Raw genomic sequence first — 25,877 nt, 5'->3', positions numbered from 1 at the left:
ATATATAATAGATGAAAGGATCTATATATTATTCGCTTGAAAGTTATTAATCAATGTAATAGTTGATAAAAGTTACACTGATATAATTTAATCTTACTTCATATCTAAAAATTTAACATATGTAATGCACATGTTAAATATTTGTTATATATAACTAAAATTTAAAATAAATTATGTATACAAATAAATATTATATTTAAATATATAAATTATATTTAAAATTTAAATAAATAGATATTTAGATATATAAAATTTTAAATTTATTTAAAACACTATATAAAGAGAATAACTCTTTTTGATAGAGACAATTATACTCAACCACTAGGTAGAAAGGAGTTTGGGTAGTTAGAAGCACGAGGACCTAAGTTTAATCCTCATTGCGACCATCTTTATAATCTTTCTTATCTTTAAAAAAAAAAACAATTATACTCCTATGTTATATTTTAATTTTTATTATTGATTTATATTTAAAGATAAAATATAATATATATATATATATATATATATAAAGAATAATTTTCTTCTTTAAAAATAATAACTACCCACCTTTTTTTCAGTTTGTGAAAACACTAATTTATTGTATTTTTCTCAAAGATATAAATTATTTATTTTTTATTGTTTTGGTTCGTCCCTGGAGTATCCACAAGGCACAAGATTTAACGCGGCTGCATACACAAGGTAGGATTCGAACCCCTGACCTTGCTTAAGCGTGGATCAACCCCTACCGCTGAACCCATATATTTTATTGATAATATATTTTAAAATATTTAAATTTAATTATAATAAATAAAAATTGAGTTAGATATACAATTTTAAAAAAAATAAAATTCCTTCAAAAAAAATTAAAATTCTCTCATAAATTTGAAGAAAAAAAAATCCTAAAACACTATCTCTCCTCAAACAATATTCTTGGAAACGCTCTGGCAAGATGGTATCGTGAAGTCCACAACATGGCCCGTCTTAGCGACTTTGTGGACCGGGGCCTATCTTCTGGCGCGAGCCCACCGAAAGCCGTTGTGTGGCGCGCGCATTTCCCCTTCGAACGAACGATAACGACACACCCCAAACCCACCTTTTGTTTTCTTCCTCAATCTTCCATAACAACTCCACTCTCCGCTCCAGCCACACCACAATGAAACCGTGCACGACTACGACACCGCCGTTTTAGCACCAGCCATGACCATGACCGACTCCACCTCCGCCGCTCCTCTCCGATGGAACTTCTCTCAAGTACTCGGCCAACGACTTCCCGACGAGCCTCTCCAAAACGGTTAGTGTCTTTGCGTTTTCTCGCCTTCAATTTCCGTTCGCAATCCGATTCGTCTCACTGATCTTCCTCAGACGACGTCGTAACCACCGTCGCGTTCGAGAAGCGCGGCGATTACCTCGCCGTTGGCGATCGAGGTGGACGCGTTGTGATATTCGAACGAGACGATAGGAAAAAGAATGTGAGTATCGCGATGCAATGCAACACACCGTCTTCGCATCCGTTTATTCAAAACGCCGTTTATCTGAACTCTGGTGTGTTTCGTTGTTGTTAGGCGTCGAATAATCGAAGAGATTTGGAGAAGCAGGATTTCGCGACTACGCGGCATCCCGAATTTCGTTACAAGACGGAATTTCAGAGCCACGAGCCAGAGGTAAGCTCATGAGTCATAAATGGTCCTTATTATATTATTCATATCATACTTTGTTGAGGTTAGATTATATTCTTCCTCTTTTATCTTAATTTTTTCAGTTTTTTTTTTACAAATATGTTATAGGTACAAAATTTCTAAAAATTATCTAACTAAAAACTATCTAATCACCTTATTCGGGTGAATCAGATCTTTTCTGACAATCACATTTTTTTCATACAAAGACTCAAAATTGAAACCTTATTTAAAGAGAAGATGAACAACATTTTGGGTTGAATTAGTTCTTTTAAAATTATGATAATTTTTAATTTTACAATACAATTTTAAATCAATTTTTTTATTGATTCAAGACATGAAAATTGTAATATTAGACATTTGGATGATTCAAAAGGACTATAAATATAGTAAAAATTGTATTAAAGATATATCTCACAGCAATATAAAATTAGATTTAGAATTTTTTATTATTTTTTAAATTTCTTTTTATGCAATTTTCACTATATTTATAATACTTTTTTATTTAAACTTCAAGTTCAAAAGTTTTCATATAAATAAATCTAATAAGACATGTTTCAAGTTTTGAATTAGATAAAAAAATATTTATAATCATGTTTAAAAATTAAAAACAATTATTATTTCAAAAGGAAAAATTTACCTAAATTTAGGAGAGAAATTATCAAAATGAATATTTTTTATCAAAAGTATAATTTAATCCTTGAAGATATTTTGTATAATACTATTGTTTGAATTTGACACCGTAGTCAATTATAATTATATATATAGCAATTTAGCATGACTATATAAATATTAACAAACATACTATAAAATATTCTGTTTATGCCATGATGAATATATATAAATTCTGTCTTTTTCTTTCATATCAACGATCTTATCATACTTTTTTTCTCTCTTTCCTTCATGTCTCTCTATTTATTAGAAACTATGAATATGAGTTTAATTTTATATACTATATAATGTAATTGGAAAAAAAGTTTACACTATCGATCAATTAAAAATTAGATAAATATGACTATTTTAGATAGTTATAGTAAAAACACAATTCACTTACCACATCTACCAATTAGTGATTGGATGACAAAGTAATTTTACAATTAGTATATAGAGTATTTACTCTATTATTTATTAGTTGTTATTCTTATTCTTGGTTTATGTAATATGTAGTTTGATTACCTAAAGAGTGTGGAAATTGAAGAGAAGATTAACAAAGTAAGGTGGTGGATGACCCACAACGGTTTGCTATTTATTCTTTCAACCAACGACAAAACAATTAAACTGTGGAAGGTTAGAACATTGCCTTGTCATTTAAAATTCTAGTACTAGCTCTCTACCATTTGTCAATTTGAAGGTGATTCTAACCTGTTTCACCTTATGTTCCAAATTTGAATAATACCTTGCTTTCTTTTTGGTGATTCTGGCGTAGGTTAAAGAACACAAGGTGAAACAAGTTAAAGAAATTAGCCCTCCTTTGTGCTCAGAAAATATGCTTTTGGCTGATAGGAGTTTCATACCGGGGCTGGAAACCAAGTCTGCTGCTAGTGGCTATCGTTTGGAATGGATAGAGAAAACGCCTCAAAAATTTTTGCAGTCTCAAGATATTGATGGCGAGGTTGGTTATTGTGAAAATAGCAGTGCTTGAGTTTTGTCTCTGACTCCTGTTAGAAAGAAAAATTACGTATAAATACATGATTGTTGGTTGATATTTTTTTTCTCAGATTGGTGGAATGGAAGACCCTTTTCGCGCAAAGTGCCAAAAGGTTTATGCTTGTGCTCACAGTTTCAATATTAACTCCATCTCAAATAATAGGTGCATTCTGCTTCCCTTTTACCATGGATGCTTAATATCCCGTTTTCTGTCAGAGTGAGAACAATATAAGAGGATGCGTTCATTTTATTGGCTTGTTTGGTTACAAAATTAAATAACAGTGGCATGTTACCTCCACAGTGATTATGAGACCCTTCTCTCGGCAGACGACCTTAGAATCAATTTGTGGAATCTTGAGGTCAGTGATCAGTGTTTCAATATTATTGACATGAAGCCACCAAACATGGAGGATCTTACCGGTAACTTTGTTTTTCCAAAACTCTTTGCGAATTCTAATTCTTGCATGCCCTCATTTATATTTACATCACTTATGGATCCTACTTCTGTCTAATTATTCCAACCATATACAATTAAATGCTTTAGATGTTGTAAAAGTAAATTCTATCATAGAAAATAAGGTTCCCTAGTGTGATTAATTTATTCCTGCCGTTAAACCAAGTCTTACTCCTCCCATGTTACTGCTGGGTCACTACTGTTGGAAGGCCTGGTATCAGGAAAAGAAGTGTTTATACTTGGAATTCTTTATTCACTCGGGTTTTAAATTGGAAAAATTGGTTATTAGAGATTCTCTAACCAATGTGAGTAGATAAGGGAAAAATAAAACATGTACTCTTTTAACTCATTGCCTCTCTAATTTATTTTTAACACATATTAGCATTGTTATTGTTATTTTGTCATCTTCAATAACTCTACGTATTTCATTTTCCAAAACTCAATATATTTTAAATTTTGACTTAGGTCTAACTCAACCTAATAAAGTCAGTTTGTAATGTGCTATCCAAACTTTATAAGGTCTATTTAAGTCATATCTTTAGTTTATGTGGGATTAGACACCACCCAATATCATATTAGGATATGGACCAGCTAGTAAAGTGAGGATTACTCAAGTTTTATAAGGTTTTTTAAGTCATATCTCTAATTGATATGGACCAAACACTACCCTTGAGACTACAATTAAGATAGCCTCCAAAAAGGTTTCAACTAAGATGGGCCAGGGGTAATTGCAATTAAGACAACTTTCCAACAACACAAATATTCACTAACAAGGGCATTTTTCGCTTCTTTGTAATTGTTTGACCATCAAAGCAACAGTAACTGTTTGCTACAAATCTTTGTGTTTTCCCTTCTGGTTATTTGTCAATACTAAAGTACACTTTTGGTCTTACTTGTTTCTCAATTTTGGAGGATCTCTTGTTCTCTCCTCGTGGTACTCATCTAATGATGAAAGGAAAGCACTTCTGCTTCTATATACCTTGAATCCATCAATATTATGCATTGTATTGCATTACATCTATACCTTGAATCCATCAACATTATGCATTGTATTGTATTGCATCTATAACCTGTTGAACTAAGCCATTTTTGAAGTCATTATTACATGTGATCTATGTCTGATATACCACATGTGCATTCTGTTAATGAGGGAATCAATTACGATTACTGTTTCCTATTATATATTATGTATTTTAGGAATAGCAATCAATTTATTTATTACATATAATTAGACTTCCTACAAATTAGGAATTAGATTTATTCTATCATAAATAATTGAAAACATCTTTGTACTATTTATTGAGAAGAAGGGAATGAGATAGGCATCAAAGGCCAACTTTCCTGACATGGTATCACGAGTCCGGTTTTCTAGCCTGTAATTATCTCTCAGTCCGTTTAGGGCTCGTGCCTCTGGTTTGTGTCTCAGTCCGTGCTTCTCTCAGCCGTTTAGGGCTCGTGCTTCTCGTTCGTGTTTCACTTCTTGTTCGTGCTTCTGGTTCGAGGTTCACTTTTGTTTTCTCCCGTTCTTGTTCGTGTCTTCATGGCTATGGAGAATTTCTGTATCCGTTTCAGCGGCAAAAATTATGCTGCCTGGGAGTTTCAGTTCAAGATGTTCGTGAAAGGGAAGGGGATGTGGGGTCACATTGACGGGTCCTCTACTGTCCCCACAGACAACGCTGCTTTGACAGCTTGGGAGACCAAGGATGCACAAGTTATTTCTTGGATTCTTGGTTCCATTGAGCCTCAATTGGTTAATAATCTGCGTTCGTTTTCGACTGCCAAAGCCATGTGGGATTACTTGAAGCAACTTTACAATCAAGATAATGCTGCAAAACGCTTTCAGCTAGAGCTTGACATTGCAAATTATAAACAGGGTGATATGTCCATTCAGGACTATTACTCTGGTTTTCTTAATTTATGGGCAGAGCATTCAGCCATCTTACATTCTAAGGTTCCTACCGAATCACTACCTGCCATTCAAGCTGTTTACGAGGTTAGTAAACGTGACCAATTTCTCATGAAACTTCGCCCAGAATATGAAGCTGCCCGTGTTGCACTGTTGAACCGCCATCCGGTTCCTTCTCTAGAAGTTTGCGTTGGTGAATTACTTAGGGAGGAACAACGCCTACTTACCCAAGGCTCCATGTCTGATATTTCTGATAATACGATCGCCTATTCTGCTCAAGGTCAAAGCAAAAGTCGTGACATGCGGCAGATCCAATGTTTCTCCTGCAAACAGTTCGGTCATATTGCTCGAAATTGCACTAAAAAATTTTGCAACTACTGCAAACAGCGTGGTCATATTATCACCGAGTGCCCCACAAGACCAGCAAAACGTCCCTTGAAAGCCTTTACTGCCACGGCTGGTTCAGCATGTCCCTCTTCTGTTCCTACACCCTCCGACAATAGTGTTTTGACTACGGATATGGTGTAACAAGTGGTACTATCTGCTCTTTCTGCATTAGGCATCACGGGTAAGTCTACTGCCACTTCTTCCCCTTGGTTTGTTGATTCTGGGGCTTCTAATCATATGACTGGATCTCCTAAACATTTGCACAATGTTCACTCTTACAATGGTACCGAAAAAATTCAAATTGCGGACAGTAATACTCTTTCTATAGCTGCTGTTGGAGACATTAATTCTTTCTTTCGAAATGTACTTGTGTCTCCTGGTTTATCGTCCAATTTAATCTCAGTTGGTCAATTGGTGGATACTAATTGTGATGTTCATTTTTCTCGGGCTGGTTGCTTGGTGCAGGATCAGGTGTCGAAGACAGTGATCGCGAAGGGGCCTAAGGTGGGGAGATTGTTTCCGCTTCAATTTACTTCTCCTAGTTTTTCATCCTTTGTTTGTAATAATGTTCCAAACACATTTGTGACTTGGCATAAAAAATTGGGACACCCAAACTCTATTGTTTTGTCGCATTTAATAAAATCTGGTTTGATAGGCAATAAAAATATTATTTCTTCTTCGTCACTTCCTTGTTCTGTGTGTAAACTTGCCAAAAGCAAAACTCTACCTTTTCCCTCTTCTGCTCATCGTGCTGATAAATGCTTTGATATTATTCATAGTGATGTTTGGGGTGTGTCTCCTGTTTTATCTCATGCTCAATACAAATATTTTGTGACGTTTATTGATGACTATAGTCGATATACTTGGGTTTACTTTCTTAGATCCAAAGCTGAGGTTTTCACCATGTTTAAGACCTTTTTAGCTTATGTTGAGACCCAATTTCACACCAAGATTAAGACCTTGCGTAGTGACTCTGGCGGGGAGTATCTTTCTCATCAATTTCAAAAGTACCTTCAACAACATGGGATTATCTCTCAACGCTCTTGTCCCTATACACCTCAACAAAATGGCATTGCAGAATGTAAGAATCGCCATTTGCTTGATGTCACTCGGTCCCTACTTCTTGATGGCTCTGTTCCACCTAAATTTTGGGTTGAAGCCTTATCCACGGCTGTTTTTTTGATCAACTGTCTTCCCTCTCAGGTTCTTGGGCTTGATTCCCCTTACTTTCGTCTATTTAAGGTTCATCCTGATTACCATAATCTCCATCCTTTTGGCTGTGTTTGTTTTGTCCACTTACCACCTCTTGATCGTCATAAACTTGGGGCTCAATCTGTCCAATGTGCTTTTCTTGGTTATAGTTCTACTCACAAAGGATTTGTGTGTTATGATGCCACTGCTTCTCGCTTACGCATATCTCGAAATGTGGTTTTCTTTGATCATCAATATTTTTTTCAGTCTCCTATTACTTCTAATGGCTTTGTTTCCCTTCCAAATTTTTCTAGTGGTTCTCGTCCTATAGAACGCTTTAAACCAGGTTATGTTTATGTTCGGCGACAGCCTACCCCGCCCCTTCGTGATGCTGATTCGCCACCTGAACCTGCTTCGTTAGCAGAACGTAGATCCCGACGCATTATTCGTCCCCCAGATAGGTATGGCTTTGGGGCTATTTCTCTTACTGCTACTTTATCTGGTATATCTATTCCTACATGTTATTCACAAGCAGTTAAGGATGCTCGTTGGGTGAAAGCAATGCAAGAGGAGCTTCAAGCCTTACAGGAGAATTTCACATGGGACATTATTCCTTGCCCACCTGGTGTTAAGCCTATCGGCTGCAAATGGGTGTATTCTGTGAAGTTGAATTCTGATGGCACTCTTAATCGTTATAAGGCTCGATTGGTCGCCTTGGGTAACAAACAACAATATGGGGTGGATTATGACGAGACATTTGCCCCAGTGGCAAAAATGACTTCCATCCGCACAATTCTATGTCTTGCTGCCTCTCAAAGATGGCCACTTCATCAAATGGATGTGAAGAATGCCTTCCTTCATGGTGACCTCATAGAGGATATTTACATGACTCCACCTCAGGGCTTGTTTTCTCCTTCCCCTAACGTGTGCAAGCTAAAACGCTCTTTATACGGCCTACGACAAGCACCTAGGGCATGGTTTGAGAAGTTTCGATCCACTCTTCTTGGATTCTCCTTTGTTCAAAGTCAATATGATTCTTCTTTATTCATTCACCATACGACAACTGGTATTGTTCTTCTTCTCATTTATGTTGATGATATGGTAATTACGGGTTCTGATCATACATCCATCCAGCATCTTAAAGAGCAGCTCAAGGCTTCTTTTCATATGAAAGACCTCGGTCCTCTTCGTTATTTCTTAGGTCTCGAGGTTTCCATGGACTCTACAGGTCTCTTTCTCCATCAACATAAATATGTTGAAGACTTGATTTCTCTCGCCGGTCTCCACTCTACTACACCGGTGGATACTCCTCTTGAGATTAATGTTAAATATCATCGTGATTAGGGTGATCTTCTATCGGATGCTTTACTATATCGACAGTTGGTAGGTAGTCTTAATTATTTGACGATTACCCGCCCTGACATTGCTTTTGCAGTCCAACAGGTGAGTCAATTTATGCACACTCCACATCATCATCATTTAGCTGCTGTTCGTCGCATTATACGCTATCTGAAAGGTACCTCTATGCGTGGTCTTTTCTTTCCCAACGATTGCCCAACTACCTTGGTGGGATATAGTGATGCTGATTGGGCTGGTTGTCCTGATACTCGGAGATCCGTCACTGGTTATTGTATGTTCCTTGGGCCTGCATTGATTTCCTGGAAAAGTAAAAAACAGTCTCGTGTCTCTAAGTCCTCCACCGAATCTGAGTATCGGGCTATGTCAACAGCTTGTTCTGAGATTATTTGGCTTCGTGGTCTTTTGGCTGAGCTTGGATTCCCTCAAACAGATGCAACACCTCTCCATGCTGACAACACTAGTGCCATTCAAATTGCTACCAATTCAGTCTTTCATGAGCGCACTAAGCACATTGAAGTGGATTGCCATTCTATTCGAGAAGCTTTGGACAATCATGTTATCTCCCTTCCTCATGTCACCTCTCAACTTCAGCTTGCAGACATATTTACCAAGGCTGTTCCTCGTCCACGACATCAATTTCTAGTTCACAAATTGATGCTTCTTGATCAGCCGCATCAATTTGAGGGGGGATGTTAATGAGGGAATCAATTACGATTACTGTTTCCTATTATATATTATGTATTTTAGGAATAGCAATCAATTTATTTATTACATATAATTAGACTTCCTACAAATTAGGAATTAGATTTATTCTATCATAAATAATTGAAAACATCTTTGTACTATTTATTGAGAAGGGAATGAGATAGGCATCAAAGGCCAACTTTTCTGACACATTCCATTGTATTTCTGTTATCTTTTTGGTCTTTTAACTGATTTATAATTCTATTTTGTTTAGAGGTTATAACATCGGCTGAATTCCATCCTTTACATTGTAACCTCCTGGCATATAGCAGCTCACAAGGTTTTATTCGCCTATCTGATTTGCGGCACGCAGCAATATGTGACCATGCTTCTAGGATGTAAATACAATTCAATTCCTTCGAGTATAGGTGTAGTTCATTTTCTTGGATTTTACTGCTTGCTCAGCTATTCCTTTATTCTGATACTTCTCATTCAGCTTTATTATACAGATTTCAACATGGAGAGTGTTATGGATCAAAGTCTTTTTTTACGGAAATCACTTCATCCATCTCAGACATAAAGTTTTTAAATGATGGCCATCATCTTATAAGTCGCAATTACATGAATATGAAGGTTTTCCTATTATTATAGTCATATAAATTTTGATTTCAAAATTATATTCCAAAACTTATCTTGCATTATAGTTTTTTTTCTTGGAACACTATTGGTTTGGTGGGGTAATTCTCAATTTTGTTTTTCTACAAGTTCTTGCTTGTTTTATAACATATTCTAACTGTCTATTAACTGTATTAACTGTATTCCCCTTTTTAAACCTCTTTATATAGTAGACCCGCAGAGTTCTCCTAGCCCCTGCTGGTGGTTCATGCTCCTGCCGAACAATACCTCCCACATGGATCCACAATTAGCTTCATCAAGCTTTAATACTCATGTGATAGGTCACTAGACTGCACAAACCATCAAGTTTGATACCTTCTTAGATAGAATGTGGGTATAGGGTTTAACTCAATCTTTCAAAAAAAGTTTGTAAGATGAGAGTTGTTCCTTACTTATATAAATTACTTTGGTCACTAGTCAATGTGAGATTTCCATTAATACCACCAGCAAATGTTATTTCCATGTCCCTTATGTATTTCACTTTATTATTGTGAACTTGTGGTCTTTTTTTTTTTTTTAAGAGAGAACTTGTGGTCTAAATTGGCTTGTATAGGTTAAGTTTTTTCATTGGCTTCAAACCTGTGATGAACGGAGAGACGAGACGATCAATTTTAGATACACAATTATTCAAAATGCATAACTGTAAATACACAACTGTACAAGATGCCTTGATTTATCATAGCATTAGAATTATGCCTCTTTATATAATTTCACTTCTTGTTTTAGCTTTGGGACATGCGTATGGAATCATCTCCGGTCGCAATTTTCAAAATCCACGAGCATTTGCGTCCTAAGGTTCGTTATACTAATTTGTATTTTAAGGATCGAGTTTTACTGCGTAATAAAGCATAACTGAGGTAATTTTCTACTTTTATCATTTGTTTCATTTACTGATTCCAATATAAGCTAAAGTGGCAATAGAATTTTGAGGGTCATTTAACAATCAAACCCCAGCAGAGATTGAGAAAGTAAATTCTCTACGCTTTGTGCTTCAGTATTGTAGAATACTTGGCACATTTCTGAAGTAGAATGGATTTGAAACATCTTTTGCCCCACACCCATTTCCTTTTTCTATTGTGGTTCTAAAATAACTTTTGCCAATGGGAAAAAGCTTTTATATTTACTGTGAAATTGTTTTTTTCCGAGAGCTCTGCTACATGTGGATTATGTTTCCTCATAATTATCTGTCCAGCTCTGCTCCAAAATTATGGTTGCTCGAATTTCTAGAATTTAATTACTTGGATTAAAGGGCAACATGTCAAATAATGCTTAGCATCAATAACAACAGAAACCTTTTCCAACTAAGTGGGGTTGTCTACATGAATCAAACGACACAAGTATGTTGTCATGATCCAAATCTTCAACAAGTTCAGTTAGATCCTAGTCCTTTTTAATGGTTTAAATAGAGTTGTTCTTGTTTCAGTCTCTAACAATTTCCACCTGCTGATCAACTCTTTTTATCGAGACTTCTACGCTTCTCGCATGAGATATAATGACCAATCCACCTTAGGCAAGACTCAACCGTCTTTCCCTCAATAATTTCTACTCTTACCATCTCTCTAACGCATTCATTGTCTCGTCTTGTATGGTTACTCATCCACTATAATATCCTCGTCTATGAGGCACTTAGCTTATGCTCTTTTTGGTGCTTTATCACCCAACAATTAGCTTATGATCTTAAAGCTCTATGTTTAAACTTTCCTTTAAGCTTGAGAGGCACCTTTCTATCACAAATAACACCCAAAGCATTTCTACATTTCGTCCATCAATCTTGAATCTAATGGTTTAAACTTTAATCTCCCTCTATTTCACCTTCACTCTGTGTGGCAGATTCAAAATACCTAAACTGTATAGACTCATGGTATAGTATGATCTCCAACTTTTACATCTAAACTAGTACTAGCATGCGTCTTGCTAAAGTTAGATTCTATATACTCCATTTTATTTCTACTTAATCAAACCATCTACTTCTAAACCTGTTCTCTATAACGCTAGTGTACCATTTACTCTTCTTGTCTCTCATTAGGACTATAACATCTTCAAAAAGAATGCATTGCGAAACATATCAAAAACCAAGGTAAAAAAAAGACAAGGGCTCAAAATTGACCCTTAGTATAATCCTACAGTTGTAGGGGAATCATGAGCGGCCCCACATATGTTTGCACACTAGTTTTAACCCCATCTTATCATATACATAACTCTGATTTTTTAAACTTATGATACGAATAGGCCTTTCCATGTCAATGAAAACTATATGTTAGTTTTTTACTTCCTCATGTACCATCCCATTATACTTCATTAGGTATCTTCCTTCCATAGTTGGCCTGCATAACATGAAACTGAATTGGTTCTCTATAATAAGAATGTATTGGCTTTAATTTCCATTGAACAACCCTTTCCATAGTCTCATGTTATTGTTTATGGGCTTAATCCCTCTATAGTTAGCGTAGTTTTACAGATATTGTCTTGTTCTCCTAATTTGGATATATTACAAGCATCAAGATATAATTTTTTCCACTATCTTGATTGAATTTTTCTTCTTTTCATTATGAATTTTTCTGAAGTTCCTATAATTTTTTTTCTTTGGGGAGGGGTGGCTCCAAAGAATTTGATAAAATGTTTCTTCCAGTGGTTGATAGCTCCAGTCTTCTATTGTTTTATGCAGTTGCCAGAGTTATATAATAATGACTGCATATTTGATAAATTTGAGTGCTGCTTTAGTGGTGATGGACTCCATTTTGCAACGGGTTCTTATAGGTTTGTCCTTTTTAAACCAACATGCATATATATCCTATAGGTTATGTTATTGTGGATAGTAATTCGTGTTGGCCTAATCTCACACCATGATTACTAAAACAGTGCCTATTTTGTCATAGCAATCTCTTGCAAATATTCTCCCCAGGTTCTGGAAAGGAGGAAAGGGTCAAACTAGAAATTAGAGGAAATTCTGACAGGTAAATCCCTGAGACTGTATACAAAAGTTCTCTCCCTTCGACATTATGTTACTAAAAAACAATAATTTAGTTCCTATGATTTGTGAAATCATGTCTCTATAACTTGATGTATTGGAGAAAAGGAAAACAGAAAATGATTCTGTATATTCACACTATCAAATGATATGCAAACATTCCTTATATAAGGAAGATACAGCTGTACAGCTCAGCAAATATTCTAACAACCTAACAAACTAATGATGAAAAAATATTTACATATATTGACATACACCAATACCCCCCTGCAAACTCATGTGGAGGATTTGTGAGAGGAAAAATCCTGAACATGAAGTTTGCTTTTAAGAACTGTAAATCGGGAAGAAGATAGAGGTTTGGTCAGAATATCAGCCCACTGATCTAAGGCAGGAATATGTTGAATCTGTAATTGCTTAGCCAACACTTTCTCACGAACAAAAAATACATCAATTTCCATGTGCTTAGTACGACTATGAAAAACAGGGTTATGAGCAATAGCAACAGCACTCTTGTTATCACAAAACAAGGTAGGAGAAAAGAAAGGAACATGCAGTTCTTTTAACAAAGCTTGAATCCAAGTTAACTCAGCAGTAGTCTGAGCAATAGCTCTGTATTCAGCTTCTGTGCTTGATCTAGCAGTAACTTGTTGCTTACGAGACCACCAAGAGATCAAATTAGGACCAAGAAAAATGGCAGAACCAGATGTAGAGCGTCTATCATCAATATCAGAAGCCCAATCAGCATCACACATTGCAGTCAAATTGAATGATTTCCCAGGAACAGCAGGTCTGAAATGAAGCCCATGAGAAATAGTACCCTTTAGGTAACGCAAAATTCGTTTTACAGCAATCCAATGAGTGTCCAAAGGTTGAGCCATAAACTGACAGACTTTGTTAACAGAGTAGCTAATGTCTGGACGAGTCAAAGTGGCATATTGTAATGCCCCAACAACAGAACGAAATAAGGTGGGATCATGAAAAAGATCATTGCCATTTTTGGAGAGTTTGCAGGAAGAAACCATAGGAGAGGAAATGGGTTGAGCCTCAGCCATTTTTGTTTTGTGCAACAAGTCCCTAATGTATTTGCTTTGTGTCATCAAAATAGATTTATCAGTAAAATATTTGACCTCAATACCAAGAAAATAGTCTAACAAACCAAGCTGTTTGAGAGCAAATCTTGCATTTAGCTGAGTTGTAAGCTGCTGAATAAGAGACTGAGAGCTTCCAGTGAGAATGATATCATCTACATACACCAATAGGTAAACAGTTTGCTGTTGAAGAGTGTAAGTGAACAAGGATGGATCAGATTTGCAGGCAGAAAAACCAAATTGCAGAAGAGTAGTTTTGAGTCTGTCAAACCACTGCCGTGGAGCCTGTTTAAGGCCATAGAGGGCCTTATTTAACCTGCAAACCAAACTTTTATCTGCACTTTCAAAACCTGGTGGCTGGACCATAAAAACAGTTTCCTCCAACAAGCCATTTAAGAAAGCATTGTTCACATCAAGATGAAGTAAGTCCCAACCATTTGTGAGAGCCAAAGTGAGAATGATTCTAAGTGTGGTAGGCTTAATAACAGGAGAAAATGTTTCATGAAAATCAAATCCAGGAACTTGGTGAAAACCTTTGGCAACCAATCGGGCTTTGTACTTATTGATAGACCCATCAACATTCTCTTTAATGCGAAAAACCCATTTACAGCCCACTACCTGCCTATTAGGTGGGAGAGGGACCAAATCCCAGGTCTGGTTCTTCATCAAAGCAGTGTATTCTTGTTGCATAGCAGCAAACCATAAAGGATCAGCAAGAGCAAGTTTGACTGTTTTAGGCTCACAATGCACCAGAAATATAGAAGAATGGAGTTTAGGTTTGTGTATTCCAGACTTTGAGCGAGTTTGCATAGGGTGATTATTGATGGTTCTTGGAATATTCGGTTCTGAATTGTTGGGAATAGAACCAGAAAATGATGCAGCAGGAAAAATAGAAGGATCAGAACCTTGAGTGGTAGAATCAGTGTTTGCACAAGGGACAATAGCACAAGAGGAAGAGGGGGAGGCAGACTCTGTAAAGGTAGGATAAGATGAATGAGATGTAGAGGAAGGGATAGATGTAGGAGAGGAAGAATTTAAAGAAGTAGAAGGTGACAAGTTAGGTTGGAGAGTAAAATATTGAGGTAAAGTGGAGGAGGAAACAGGACACTGAGGAAACAAATGAGCATAAGGGAATCTTTGTTCATTAAAAATAACATCTTTGGAGATATAAATTCTGCCAGTAGCAGAAAGACACTTATAACCCTTATGAGCATGAGAATAACCGAGAAACAGACATTCTTGGGATCGATAGGCAAGTTTATGAGTATTATAAGGTTTTAAGAGAGGAAAACAGGCACAACCAAATGCCTTTAAAAAATCATAATCAGGTGGGGTTTTGAACAAAACTGTATAAGGAACACCAAAATTGAGTGCAGCACTAGGTAACCTATTAAATAGGTAAACAGCAGTCATAAAGGCAAAGTCCCAAAATTTTAATGGTAAAGAAGCATGATGCAGTAAAGTAAGACCACTGTCAAGAATATGGCGATGCTTTCTCTCAACAGTTCCATTTTGATGATGAGTGTGAGGGCATATAAGTCTATGAGTAATGCCATGCGATGCTAAAAAAGATGTGAAAGGTCTAAATTCACCTCCCCAATCAGACTGCACACTTTTGATTTTATAATTAAGTTGAAGTTCAACCATGGATTTGAAATGTTTAAACACTGGGAGAGCCTCAGATTTGACTTTTAAGGGATAAATCCAAGTATATTTGGAAAAAGCATCAACAAAAGCAATGTAATAGCTATAACCAGAAAAGCTAATCACATGAGAAGGACCTCATAAATCTGTGTAAATCAATTCCAATGGAGTAGTGTAAACAGAATCAGAAATAAGAGAAGGTAAACGATGAGATTTGCCAATAACACATGAATTACAGAAGTCAAGGGTATTTTTATTTACTGAACCAAGTTTACATTGATTGAGAACAAGTTTCAATACATGTAAATTAGGATGACCAAGCCTAGTGTGCCAAAGATTGCTAGAACTAGAAGTTAAAACAGTTGGAGCTGAAACATCAACAGAATTGGCAGTAGCTAAGGAATGTGCAGGGACAGGTTGCACATGAGCTTTATTCTTGCATGAGTAAGCAGTAGAAACAGAAGGATTGTGCAGCCTGAGATTGGGAAAGGAATAGAGACCATTGGAACCAACAGCACCTTGAAGTAAAATTTCATGAGTCGCCTGAGATTTGACAAGACACAAGTGAGGATGAAACTCAAAGTAGACTGAATTGTCTTTAGCAAATTGACTCACACTCAACAAATTTTTAGCAATGGCAGGAACATGAAGTAAATGATTAAGTTTAAACGAAACTTGAGAATTAAAGGGAGAGATGAAATATGAAGAACCAGAACCCTTAATTTGCAAACCTTGACCATTACCAATGTAAATCTGATCCGGACCATCAAAGTGAGAAAACTGAGTGATGTTTTGAGCTGTATCAGTAACATGATTTGAGGCCCCTGAGTCTGGAATCCAAGTTGTGTTAGCTTCAGCAGAAACTCCTTGAGAAGGAGCATCAGTAGGAGTACTAGATTTGAGATTAGGATTGGTCCAAGTGTTGGAACTTTTGAAGTTAACAGGTTGCTGTGTAGTAGGATCATATAACACCATAGAATCTGGAGGTTGATAGGATGCATTAGCACGAAAATGACAAACATTAGCAGTATGACCAAATTTTAAACAGATTTGGCATTGGAAATTGGCAAAACGGCCACCACGACCACGACCAGAAGTACCCCCACGAGGACCACCACGATTAATAGCAGAGGCTCCATAAGCACTACGACCTCCAAATGAGCGACCTCGAGAACCAGAACCCTCATGCGACACATAATTAACCACCGGAATAGACTGCTGTCGAAAACGATTGCTGCGAGACTCAAAGGAAAGAAGTTGAGCTTCAATTTCATTAACCGGAGGTGTTGTGAAATTACCTTCAATAACAGCAACAACTGGTGCATATTCTTGCGGAAGATTAACGAGAATGGCATCAACATATTCCTCATGCTTTACTGGAGAGCCAACACCAGCGAGTTCATCAGCGATGCTCTTGATTTGCAAAAGATACTCACGCATGGTTTTACCTTCTAATTGAACCGAACGAAGGTCAGTGCGAAGTTGACGCGCACGAACCTTAGTTTGCATTTGAAAATACTCATGAATCGTCTCCCACACCTCGTAGGAGTGAGTTGCGCCAAGAACACGAGACAGAACGGATTTCGACAATGTTGATTGAAGCCATGTCAGAAGCATTTGATCTTGAACCTCCCACGCCTCAAACTCAGGATTTATGCGATCACATGCACGATCATCGTCGGTGAGGTATCGCGGAGGAATCTGCGGATTGACCACAAACCGTTGAAGTTTGTGGGACTTGATGACCGGTTCAACCTGTTGTTTCCAATGAAGATAATTGGAATCATCAAGACGTTCAGTGACAGAGTTGAGAAAGGATTGAGAATGAGAAACAGTGGAAAGCGCCATGAAAGCCGGTAAGAGGAGAAAGAGAAAATGTGGAAAAAAAAATTAAAGGGAGATAGGATCGTTTGCTCTGGATACCATATTGGAGAAAAGGAAAACAGAAAATGATTCTGTATATTCACACTATCAAATGATATGCAAACATTCCTTATATAAGGAAGATACAGCTGTACAGCTCAGCAAATATTCTAACAACCTAACAAACTAATGATGAAAAAATATTTACATATATTGACATACACCAATATGATGAATGCCAAAAATCGGCATCGCGCGCTTGGAAATAAGTATCCACTCCACTAAAGTACAGTTCTTCTTTACTCTTATTTGACCACTGTGACTCTCAGGAAGACTATTCACCAAGCTACGTCAAGGGTTAGAAGGCGTTCCCTTAGCAACCTAATACCTCGCGGAATTTATCAGCATGGTTAGCATTTCCTTTCCAATACATATATTTTTCACCTTTTGTCTTTTTTTTATCTCTTTTAGACCTTTATCTTCTGTTTCATTTTGTTTAAACCCGACGCCCCTTTCTGCTTTGCATTGCAGCTCACCCCGATTCACAGTCTAGTAGAGCTGACTTTTCTTGTCACTTAAGCTCCAAGCTTCTACATGTAGCATGGCATCCAACGTCCAATCTAGTTGCATGTGCTGCTGAAAGTAGCCTAGTATTGTATTATGCATAGTTTTGTACCTTGTACAGTCTACTATACATGTTCCGCATAATATAGAAATCTTTAGAGCCCCAGTTAACAAACACTTTCAAATAAATTTAATTTAATTTATTTGCTAACTGTTAGATTTAATAATTAATAACCGTTAGATTGATTTTGTCCTTTATAGGAGATTTTTCTTTCTTATGTGTTGTTCGTCTACCAACTCCGTGCTGTTCTGGGTTTTGAAGTAGAACATAGGGGAAAAGGTGGCGTCATGACTCATCAGTGGATGGTGGACAATAGCACTCCGGCAGCGTTGCACCGGCGATCTATGGTTTGGGTCTTTGGGAGAAGAAGAGACAGTAGGATACAATAGAGAGGGCACACGTTAGTAATATGATTCTTCAACTGATCGATCTAAAGGACAAAAACAAAACGTATGGAAGATCACTTATTCTACTGGATTTCAAAAATTAAATTATTTTAATAATTAATTATTATAATTAAAGTTTAATTGTATTTTTATTCTCTTACGGTGTTAAGTTTGTAATTTGTTATTTTTTATTTTGTAATTTTATTCTTTTAATTTTTATAAAATTTGTAATTTTGATTTTTTATCAAAATTAAAATAATAACATAAGTTGTAATTTAGCATTGAGTAAATAATACGATGATTAATTTTTAATAATATTTAATTTAATATGCACTTTTAATTATATTTTTATTTCATCTTATTGTATCATTTCCATAAGATAAAAATGAAAAATAATAATGAATTTTAAATTAAACATCATTAAATATACATTGTTATGTTATTTATTTAATGTCAAATTATGGCTAATATAAAATTTTGATAATAAATAAAATATTTAATGAGAGGATTAAAATTATAAATTTTATAAAAATTAGGAGACTAAAATTACAAAATAATTAATTATAATCAATAATTAACTATAATCAATAATTAAATTTTGTTTAGATAATAAGTTTGTTGAAAAGTGAATTTAAAATGTTTAATTTTTTTAATATAACTAAAAAATTGTTTTTTATGTAATAAATTAGTCTAAAAAAGGGGAAAATGTTGATGAACAATTATAAACTTCAAATTTTTAGCTTCTTAAAAACATTTTATTTTTTTAAAATAAATATATTTACTAATTTAAGTTGTTGTTTCAAACATATAACTTATTTTGTAAACAACTTTTTTTTCCTAGAAAATCATCTAAAAGAAGAAAATGGTTCCCTTTAGCATCCGTCTATTTGTACTAGATAATGTGATGGGAACATCATTTTTTAATGTTGTATTATTTTAGATGATAAAACAAGATACACATTCTAATATATTTTCTATTTTTCCTGTCGGGAAGATGATGTAATTTGTTTTTTAGTTGCAAATTATAAATGATAAAGATGATGTAATTTATTTTTCGACGTGTTTGAAAGTCATGATTTAACATGAAATGGAAGAAAAGAGAGATTAATTTGGAGGTAATTGAACTAAATTTTTGAAAGTGATGATTTATGAGAATTTGACAGTAATGATAGTGAGTCCTAAATAAAAATAAAATAAAATAAAATAAAAAATTCACTAGATTAAGATGATTTATCATTTGTGTGAAATTTGAGAAAATGATAAAAGATATCATTTATTCAAACTATGTAACGATTCCAATAACATATAATCGATTATATATATATATATAAATGTTAATGAATTATGTACCTGTTTAAGGGTATATTTGTAATCTTCACGTAGTCTGAAGGCTGAACGAAAGTTCTGATTGAATATTCCAATGGAAAAGGTATTCGCAAAAGACATTCCGACACTCAAGTCAAGACAAGTACGAATATTGATAGTAATAAATAAACAGTGACTTTACTTTGAGATGAGGACTATTTATACTGACGTAAATGGGCCCTGCGTGTGGTGGGCATCCTTTGTGTTTTGCCAAATTAGGTAATACAATGCTTAATGGCTGATTACCTCCTTAATCTCGTGCCTGTCCTTGTTGATCATAGTTATTGTTCCAAGTATGGTATTGGCCCTCTCGGCCATTGGCCGAGCCGAGAAGTGTGAGTCATCCGATGAACCTAGGCATGTATATCGAACAAGATCGTACTTTTGGGTCTCGGCCACTAACCGGGCCGATGTGTTCCCCTCATTTGGGATTAGTGAGAGCTCTTGGGTCTCAACCATTATCCAGACCGATTCACTCTCATCAATTGGAATCAGTTTGTTTCGGTCGTTTCGACTGCCGGCATGGTCAAGGTCGAGGATCTTGGATGCACGGGTCTTGTAGTTTTGGCCGTATCAGTGATCGATATATCCGAGACAATTGTGACTGATTGCCACACATTGTCTCGACCATTTCAGGTGCCGAAATGGCCGACATGTGGTGAGCCACGTGTCATGCCACGTGATTGTTCTCAATCCTCTTAGTACAAATTATATATTATATAATCATTTAAGGTAGTTGATTTTATATATACCAGTAGAAATATATATATACTTTGTGCGTCCACTGAAAAATAAAATATAAAATAAAATAGATAGATAATTAATATATTATCTTATTTATTTTTTCTGCATTAAATATATATATATATATATATATATATATATATATATATTATTTTTCAAGTTATGATGAATTATGATTTGGAATTGTTAAAAATAATAATAAATTATATTGGATGCAATTCTCGTGTGCATGTGTGTGTGTTGTACGTGTGTGTGTAATTTTCAAACAAAAATTAAAAATTATTTGATATTTCATTTCATTATTTCAAATTGACGAATAATCATAATATTCAAATTTTGAAAAAATTTACAGACTTAATCTATGCATTAAGAACTTTGAATTCAACAATTGGATCATTAAAATATGAGTTATTGAATATAATGAGTCTAGGTAGACTCACTCTTTAAATAAACAAATTTGTCTTATATATATTATAGTCTTCACTACCCAACCACGCTCATGCTTAACAATTCACGATCGTGCATGCCCTTGTTCCTCATACCTGCACTGACTACTAGTATTGAATGGTCACCCCCTTCTAGTGGCATCTAACTTACTATCTCCACATGACGAATTTACAACATTGCAAGTTGCTCCAATGAGTTTAGCATTACTTATTAATTATTGGTTGCCTCAACGTCGAAGTAATTAATGCACCCACCTTTAAAGAACCCACACTAAAGTTTCTATCCACCTACAAGGAATGAGAGCAGGAGCCTTCCAAAGATGAAGATAAGGATGTTGACCCCCCCTTCTCCTATTATTGTGATCTCATTTTTCATGGGGAGGGTAGAGCAAAAGATGAGTCTGGTAGGCTTCAACATATTGTTGGGGTTTGAGACTATGAAGAGTGTCGAGACTAAGGAGTATGAAGAGGCTTTATTAGCATTTCCCCTTGAGGTTTTAGATGGTGTTGCATGGCACTAGGGATGGCAACGAGGCGGAGCGGGTACGAGTTTCAATATCCCCATCCTCGTTTTTGTTCTTGTACTCTATATCCATTCTTGATGAGTATGAAATTTACGCTTCGTCCCCATCCCCATTAATTATTAGGTACACCCATACCCATCCAAAAATTAATTAATTTATTTTTTGCAAAAAAAAAATATATAAAAAATGATTTTTAACATAGAGTAAGAATTACAAAATTACATTAATTAAGTTTCATTTAAAAAATTTAAAATTGAGTAAAAATTACATAAATGTCAAGTAAATTTTAAAAAAAATAATAATAAAGTTTCTACAAATTTAAAAGCAAGTACGAGTATGTATATACCCATCCTCATACCCTATTCAATAAATCGAGTATTATCCATACTCGTGTCTAGTCGAATCGGGTATTCCTTGTCAAAGTCGAGGCAAGTTCGAACATTATTCACGAATACAGGTTTACTTGTCATCCCTACATGACACACCATTATTGATGAGGGTGGGTACAATACCAACCTATTAAAGGCCACTGAGCTTTGAGATCCAACCTTAAAAGTTCTCCACCAATGGATAACAAGATCCATCCAAAACTGCTTTGAGGGTGAAGGCATTGTCACTACAATAGACTTTATTTTATTATTGTGTATGCTCATTGGAAGATGATGTAGCGTAGGTATACTATTCCTTAAACATTGTTTCTCAATAGGGACCCAAGACCCAAATAGGGCACATAGTGGTCGAATCTTTGATCTCTGCCATTGCGTAACATTATGAATGTTCTGGATTGTTATCTACCTAGGTATTGGCCATGGAAGCCATTGGAGAGTCAACATTGTTGCAGATGAGAATAATCCATAAAGATGAGATGGGTCACCTCACAATCATTACCGATGATCAAAATGACCACTGAGGAATGAAGGAGAGGATCACGTTGAGTACATACTAGGAGAGGACCAATTTCAGTAGGTCCATCCTCAACCACTAGTGGCACCAAACCATGCATACCACATTGATTACAATGCTATGATGACTCGCTTGAATGCCATGGAGTAAGGCATGACTACTTGTTTTAATGCACTAAATGAATGATTTGATTAGTGTTTTGATGTCTTCACTTAACAATCATCTCAGTAATCTACAACCATATGATGACCATGCTCCAGTATCTTTCCCAGCATTGAGTCTTGAAATGAAATCATTTGGTAAAGATTGTTGGTCTAGTTAAAATATATGTTAGAATTTGGTTCTTTTGGTGACACTCACTACACCTAGTTATTGGGAAATTGTTTGTTTTAAGGAGCATAAAAAATAAAAAATTAGAAAATTTTGGCTAAGCAACTTTTTGAGGCCATAGGTTATTAGAATAATTTTTAGTATTCTAAAAAAGGCCACTAGGAAAATGCGTAGCCACCAAAGGTCCTAAAATAACACTTCTTTAAAACTTTGTGTGGCAAGTGTAAAGCTTTTGAGTGTAAGGCCCACATATCGGCAATAGGTAAGTGCCTACTTAGTAGATAACCTAATAAAAAAACATTAAAAAAATAATAATGAACCATCTCTCTAACTTAATGCTTAATAGATTGACTCAACAAATATTTATACTAGAAACCTCTAAAACAATTATGATGTTTGACAAGCCTTTAAACTATGTTGATTAACTTTGGATTCATATAAATCTAAAACTTAACCGAACAAATTCTTGATTTTTGGAAAAAATATTTACCCTAATTAATGATAATTTGTCTATCTTTTTACTTGAGGGCAAACAAAGCTCAAGTGTGGGGAGGTTGTTAAACTGTCAAAATATTACATAATAACCTAATATTCTTTTTTTTGCCTTAATCTAATGTTAAGTCTTTGCAATATTTCACTCTTTTTTATTAAGTGTGTAGCAAATAAGAAAAATACAAAAAAATGAAATAAGGAAATTAAGGGATAAAATAGACCAAAGTTGAAGGATGAAGACATGCACGGTTGTGTTTGTCTAATGCACAACCGTGCTTCAAGAGAAGGATGCCCAAATGCATGACTATGTTACTAATCACAGTCGTACTTACCAACATGCATAGTTGTGTTTCCTATAGAGCATCCTTGGGCTACAAAGCACACCTTTGTCGTTGTTAAAACACATCTATTCTATGAAGCACAATCGTGCTTGCCCACAAGCACGCCAATGCTTCCTATTTTAATGAAGTGCACCCATGTTGTTAAGCACAATCCTACTTGTTGAGATGCACAGGCGTGCTTAAAAGTCTACCCTAATTGTTTACTATAAATTGGGATGTCCAAACCAGGTTGTAATCATCATATTTTTAATTTTAGTTTCTCTTTTATTTTTCTCTTTTCTTATATTCGTTATTGAGGTTCTATAAGAGCTTAAAAGTTAAACCCTTATAGAAGGATTCTTCCAATTATGGTTATTCTTTTTCCTTTGTTTAATGAGTTTTAGCAGCATGTTTGGCTAATTTCTCTATTTTAGGATTGTGATGTAATTGTTCTTAGCAAACCCCCAATGATATATTCATAAATTATTTGTTTTTAGTGTCATATTGTGTTACTATATTATTTTTTAATTAAAAGTGCATAATGAAACTTTTTAATTAATAAAACCCTAAAATAATTGAATTTTAGAAATTTGCATGATCAAATAATTTTCTTCATTTTCAATTTAATTAATCTATTCATTTGTTTTTGCATGTTTATGGTTTGTTTTTAGAATAAATCTATTATTATCAATTTGGGGTCTTCTTAAAATGAGATTGTTGGCTTCTTAAAACCAAAATGTTGTCAGCAATTTTAGAAGTAAATTGGCAACATTTCTTAATAATTTAAGAAATTTATCTTAGAGGATCAGAAATAATAAGTCATAATTTCAGGGTTTTATCTCTGAATCGTAATAATAATTTTGTTATTAATTTTTAAATTAATGTTCTCTCAAATCAAGTTCTATTTCTTCAAAACTGTTGAAAATCAATATTAAGTTGGTAATTGTTTGAACCTAGTCCTTTAGGTTTGATATATGAATTTTGTCTATTGTTACTATTACGGTAAGGTGTGCTTGCCTTTAAGCACATTTTAGATGCAACATCTTCTACCTTGACTTGAGGGTGGTAAGGAACCTCTAATGAGTATTGATGGTGACCATAACTCACTGTAATACTCCATCTGGATGCTGATAGATCTCCTCTAGTTGAGTGCGGATTAAGAGTGTCACTTGACACCTAGTATGTGGTGATCTAATCCATGTTCTCATAAGTTGCCTTGTATTTAGAGTGACTTTGGCGATGTTGGAGATTGTTACCATATGTATATAGAGATAGGAACATAAGTTGCATAAGTTGTTGGATGGCGATGTGGATGATTTTGAGTTTGATGTGTTGAATGAAGTATTATGAATATTGGGGTTTAAATGACTTGTATTGATATGAGTTGTGGTTATAAGGTGTGTTAGAATGATATTCATACATCTTGTATGTGTTTATACATGTGTGAGGTATATTCTCACTCATTTTGTTGTTTTGTGGTTGTGCTTCTTGTTTTAGTTGAACATCATGTTAAAGTTGGTAAGGTATATGAGGTTAAGCATGAGGGAGATGAAGCTTGACGTTTTGATTCTATATCACAAGTGATGATAGTTGTGTGAAAATATTGATTAATGCGTAAAATGAGTGATTTGGAATGTTAATTGCATGATATATACACTTTTATCGATTGTATATGAGTTTATGTGAGTAATTAGATGTGAATAACTTATAGTCCTTGAGAAGACGTGATTTCCAAGGAGGAAGATCACGTTCTTGCTTAGCAAGACGTGTTTGGTCACTTAACGAAAAGCTTTAAGAAGCACAACTCACTCAGCAAGATGTTGGCCGCTCAACGAGAAGTTTTAGAGAGCTCAGCTTGTTAAACTAGGTGTTAGTCACTCAACGAGAGGTTCCAAGGAGCTCAGCTTGCTCAACGAGGTAACATTCGCTCAGCGACTATTAGATGGTTGTTTTACTCTTGTGATCTTTATGCTAACTATTTACTAATGACTAGCTGATGTATTTGAGATGTATGTGGGATATGATAGAGGAATATGTGATATGTGAAGTGATATCATGTGTATGTTATTGCATCAAGTTTGTTTGACATGCATCATTTGCATAAAATTGTGTTTTGGGGGTACAATATGAAATTCACTACTAGGAAAGGCCCCTTGTGTAAAAGGTTGGGGATCAACCTTAGGGATATCTTGGTTTGGGAAGTCTTAGTCATGCCCTTGTAACA

At 35.2% G+C, this 25,877-nt stretch overlaps 1 protein-coding gene across 12 annotated transcripts; it reads left to right on the top strand.

Moving 5' to 3' along the window:
- The first annotated feature begins 892 nt into the window (after window positions 1-892).
- On the top strand, window positions 893-18,664 carry LOC109811769 (serine/threonine protein phosphatase 2A 55 kDa regulatory subunit B beta isoform). 12 transcript variants are annotated; one of them, XR_003805309.2, is made up of 14 exons: window positions 895-1,270; window positions 1,342-1,448; window positions 1,542-1,640; window positions 2,820-2,939; window positions 3,079-3,264; window positions 3,371-3,462; window positions 3,601-3,719; window positions 9,555-9,678; window positions 9,790-9,913; window positions 10,682-10,750; window positions 12,621-12,712; window positions 12,815-12,909; window positions 17,848-17,927; window positions 18,405-18,447. XR_003805309.2 is itself a non-coding variant. In XM_029274077.2 (14 exons), exons 1-14 carry the CDS (start codon window positions 1,177-1,179, stop codon window positions 18,530-18,532), a joined length of 1,512 nt encoding a protein of 503 aa, XP_029129910.1. In that variant the 5' UTR covers window positions 896-1,176; the 3' UTR covers window positions 18,533-18,664. The 12 variants fall into 12 exon arrangements, 9 of the variants coding, with proteins under 9 accessions (XP_082932767.1, XP_020231188.1, XP_020231187.1 ...); XR_014434507.1 differs by lacking the exon at window positions 18,405-18,447 and adding an exon at window positions 18,344-18,401; XR_003805308.2 differs by lacking the exon at window positions 18,405-18,447 and adding an exon at window positions 18,050-18,109.
- Window positions 18,665-25,877: the final 7,213 nt, after the last annotated feature.

Source organism: Cajanus cajan, chromosome 6, assembly GCF_000230855.2.
Source record: "Cajanus cajan strain Asha chromosome 6, NIPB_CcT2T_4, whole genome shotgun sequence".
NCBI classification, from domain to species: Eukaryota; Viridiplantae; Streptophyta; class Magnoliopsida; order Fabales; family Fabaceae; genus Cajanus; species Cajanus cajan.
Note: the sequence above shows the minus strand (reverse complement) of the source record. Positions and strands in the feature narration are given on the sequence as shown.

Bases quoted from the DNA above. Each gene is read 5' to 3' on its own strand.
- LOC109811769 (XM_020375593.3), top strand. From the start codon at position 1,177: ATGACCATGACCGACTCCACCTCCGCCGCTCCTCTCCGATGGAACTTC. The intron at 3,720-9,554 runs GTAACTTTGTTT...TATTTTGTTTAG, and splicing joins AAACATGGAGGATCTTACCG to AGGTTATAACATCGGCTGAA. The intron at 10,751-12,620 runs GTTCGTTATACT...TGTTTTATGCAG, and splicing joins ACGAGCATTTGCGTCCTAAG to TTGCCAGAGTTATATAATAA.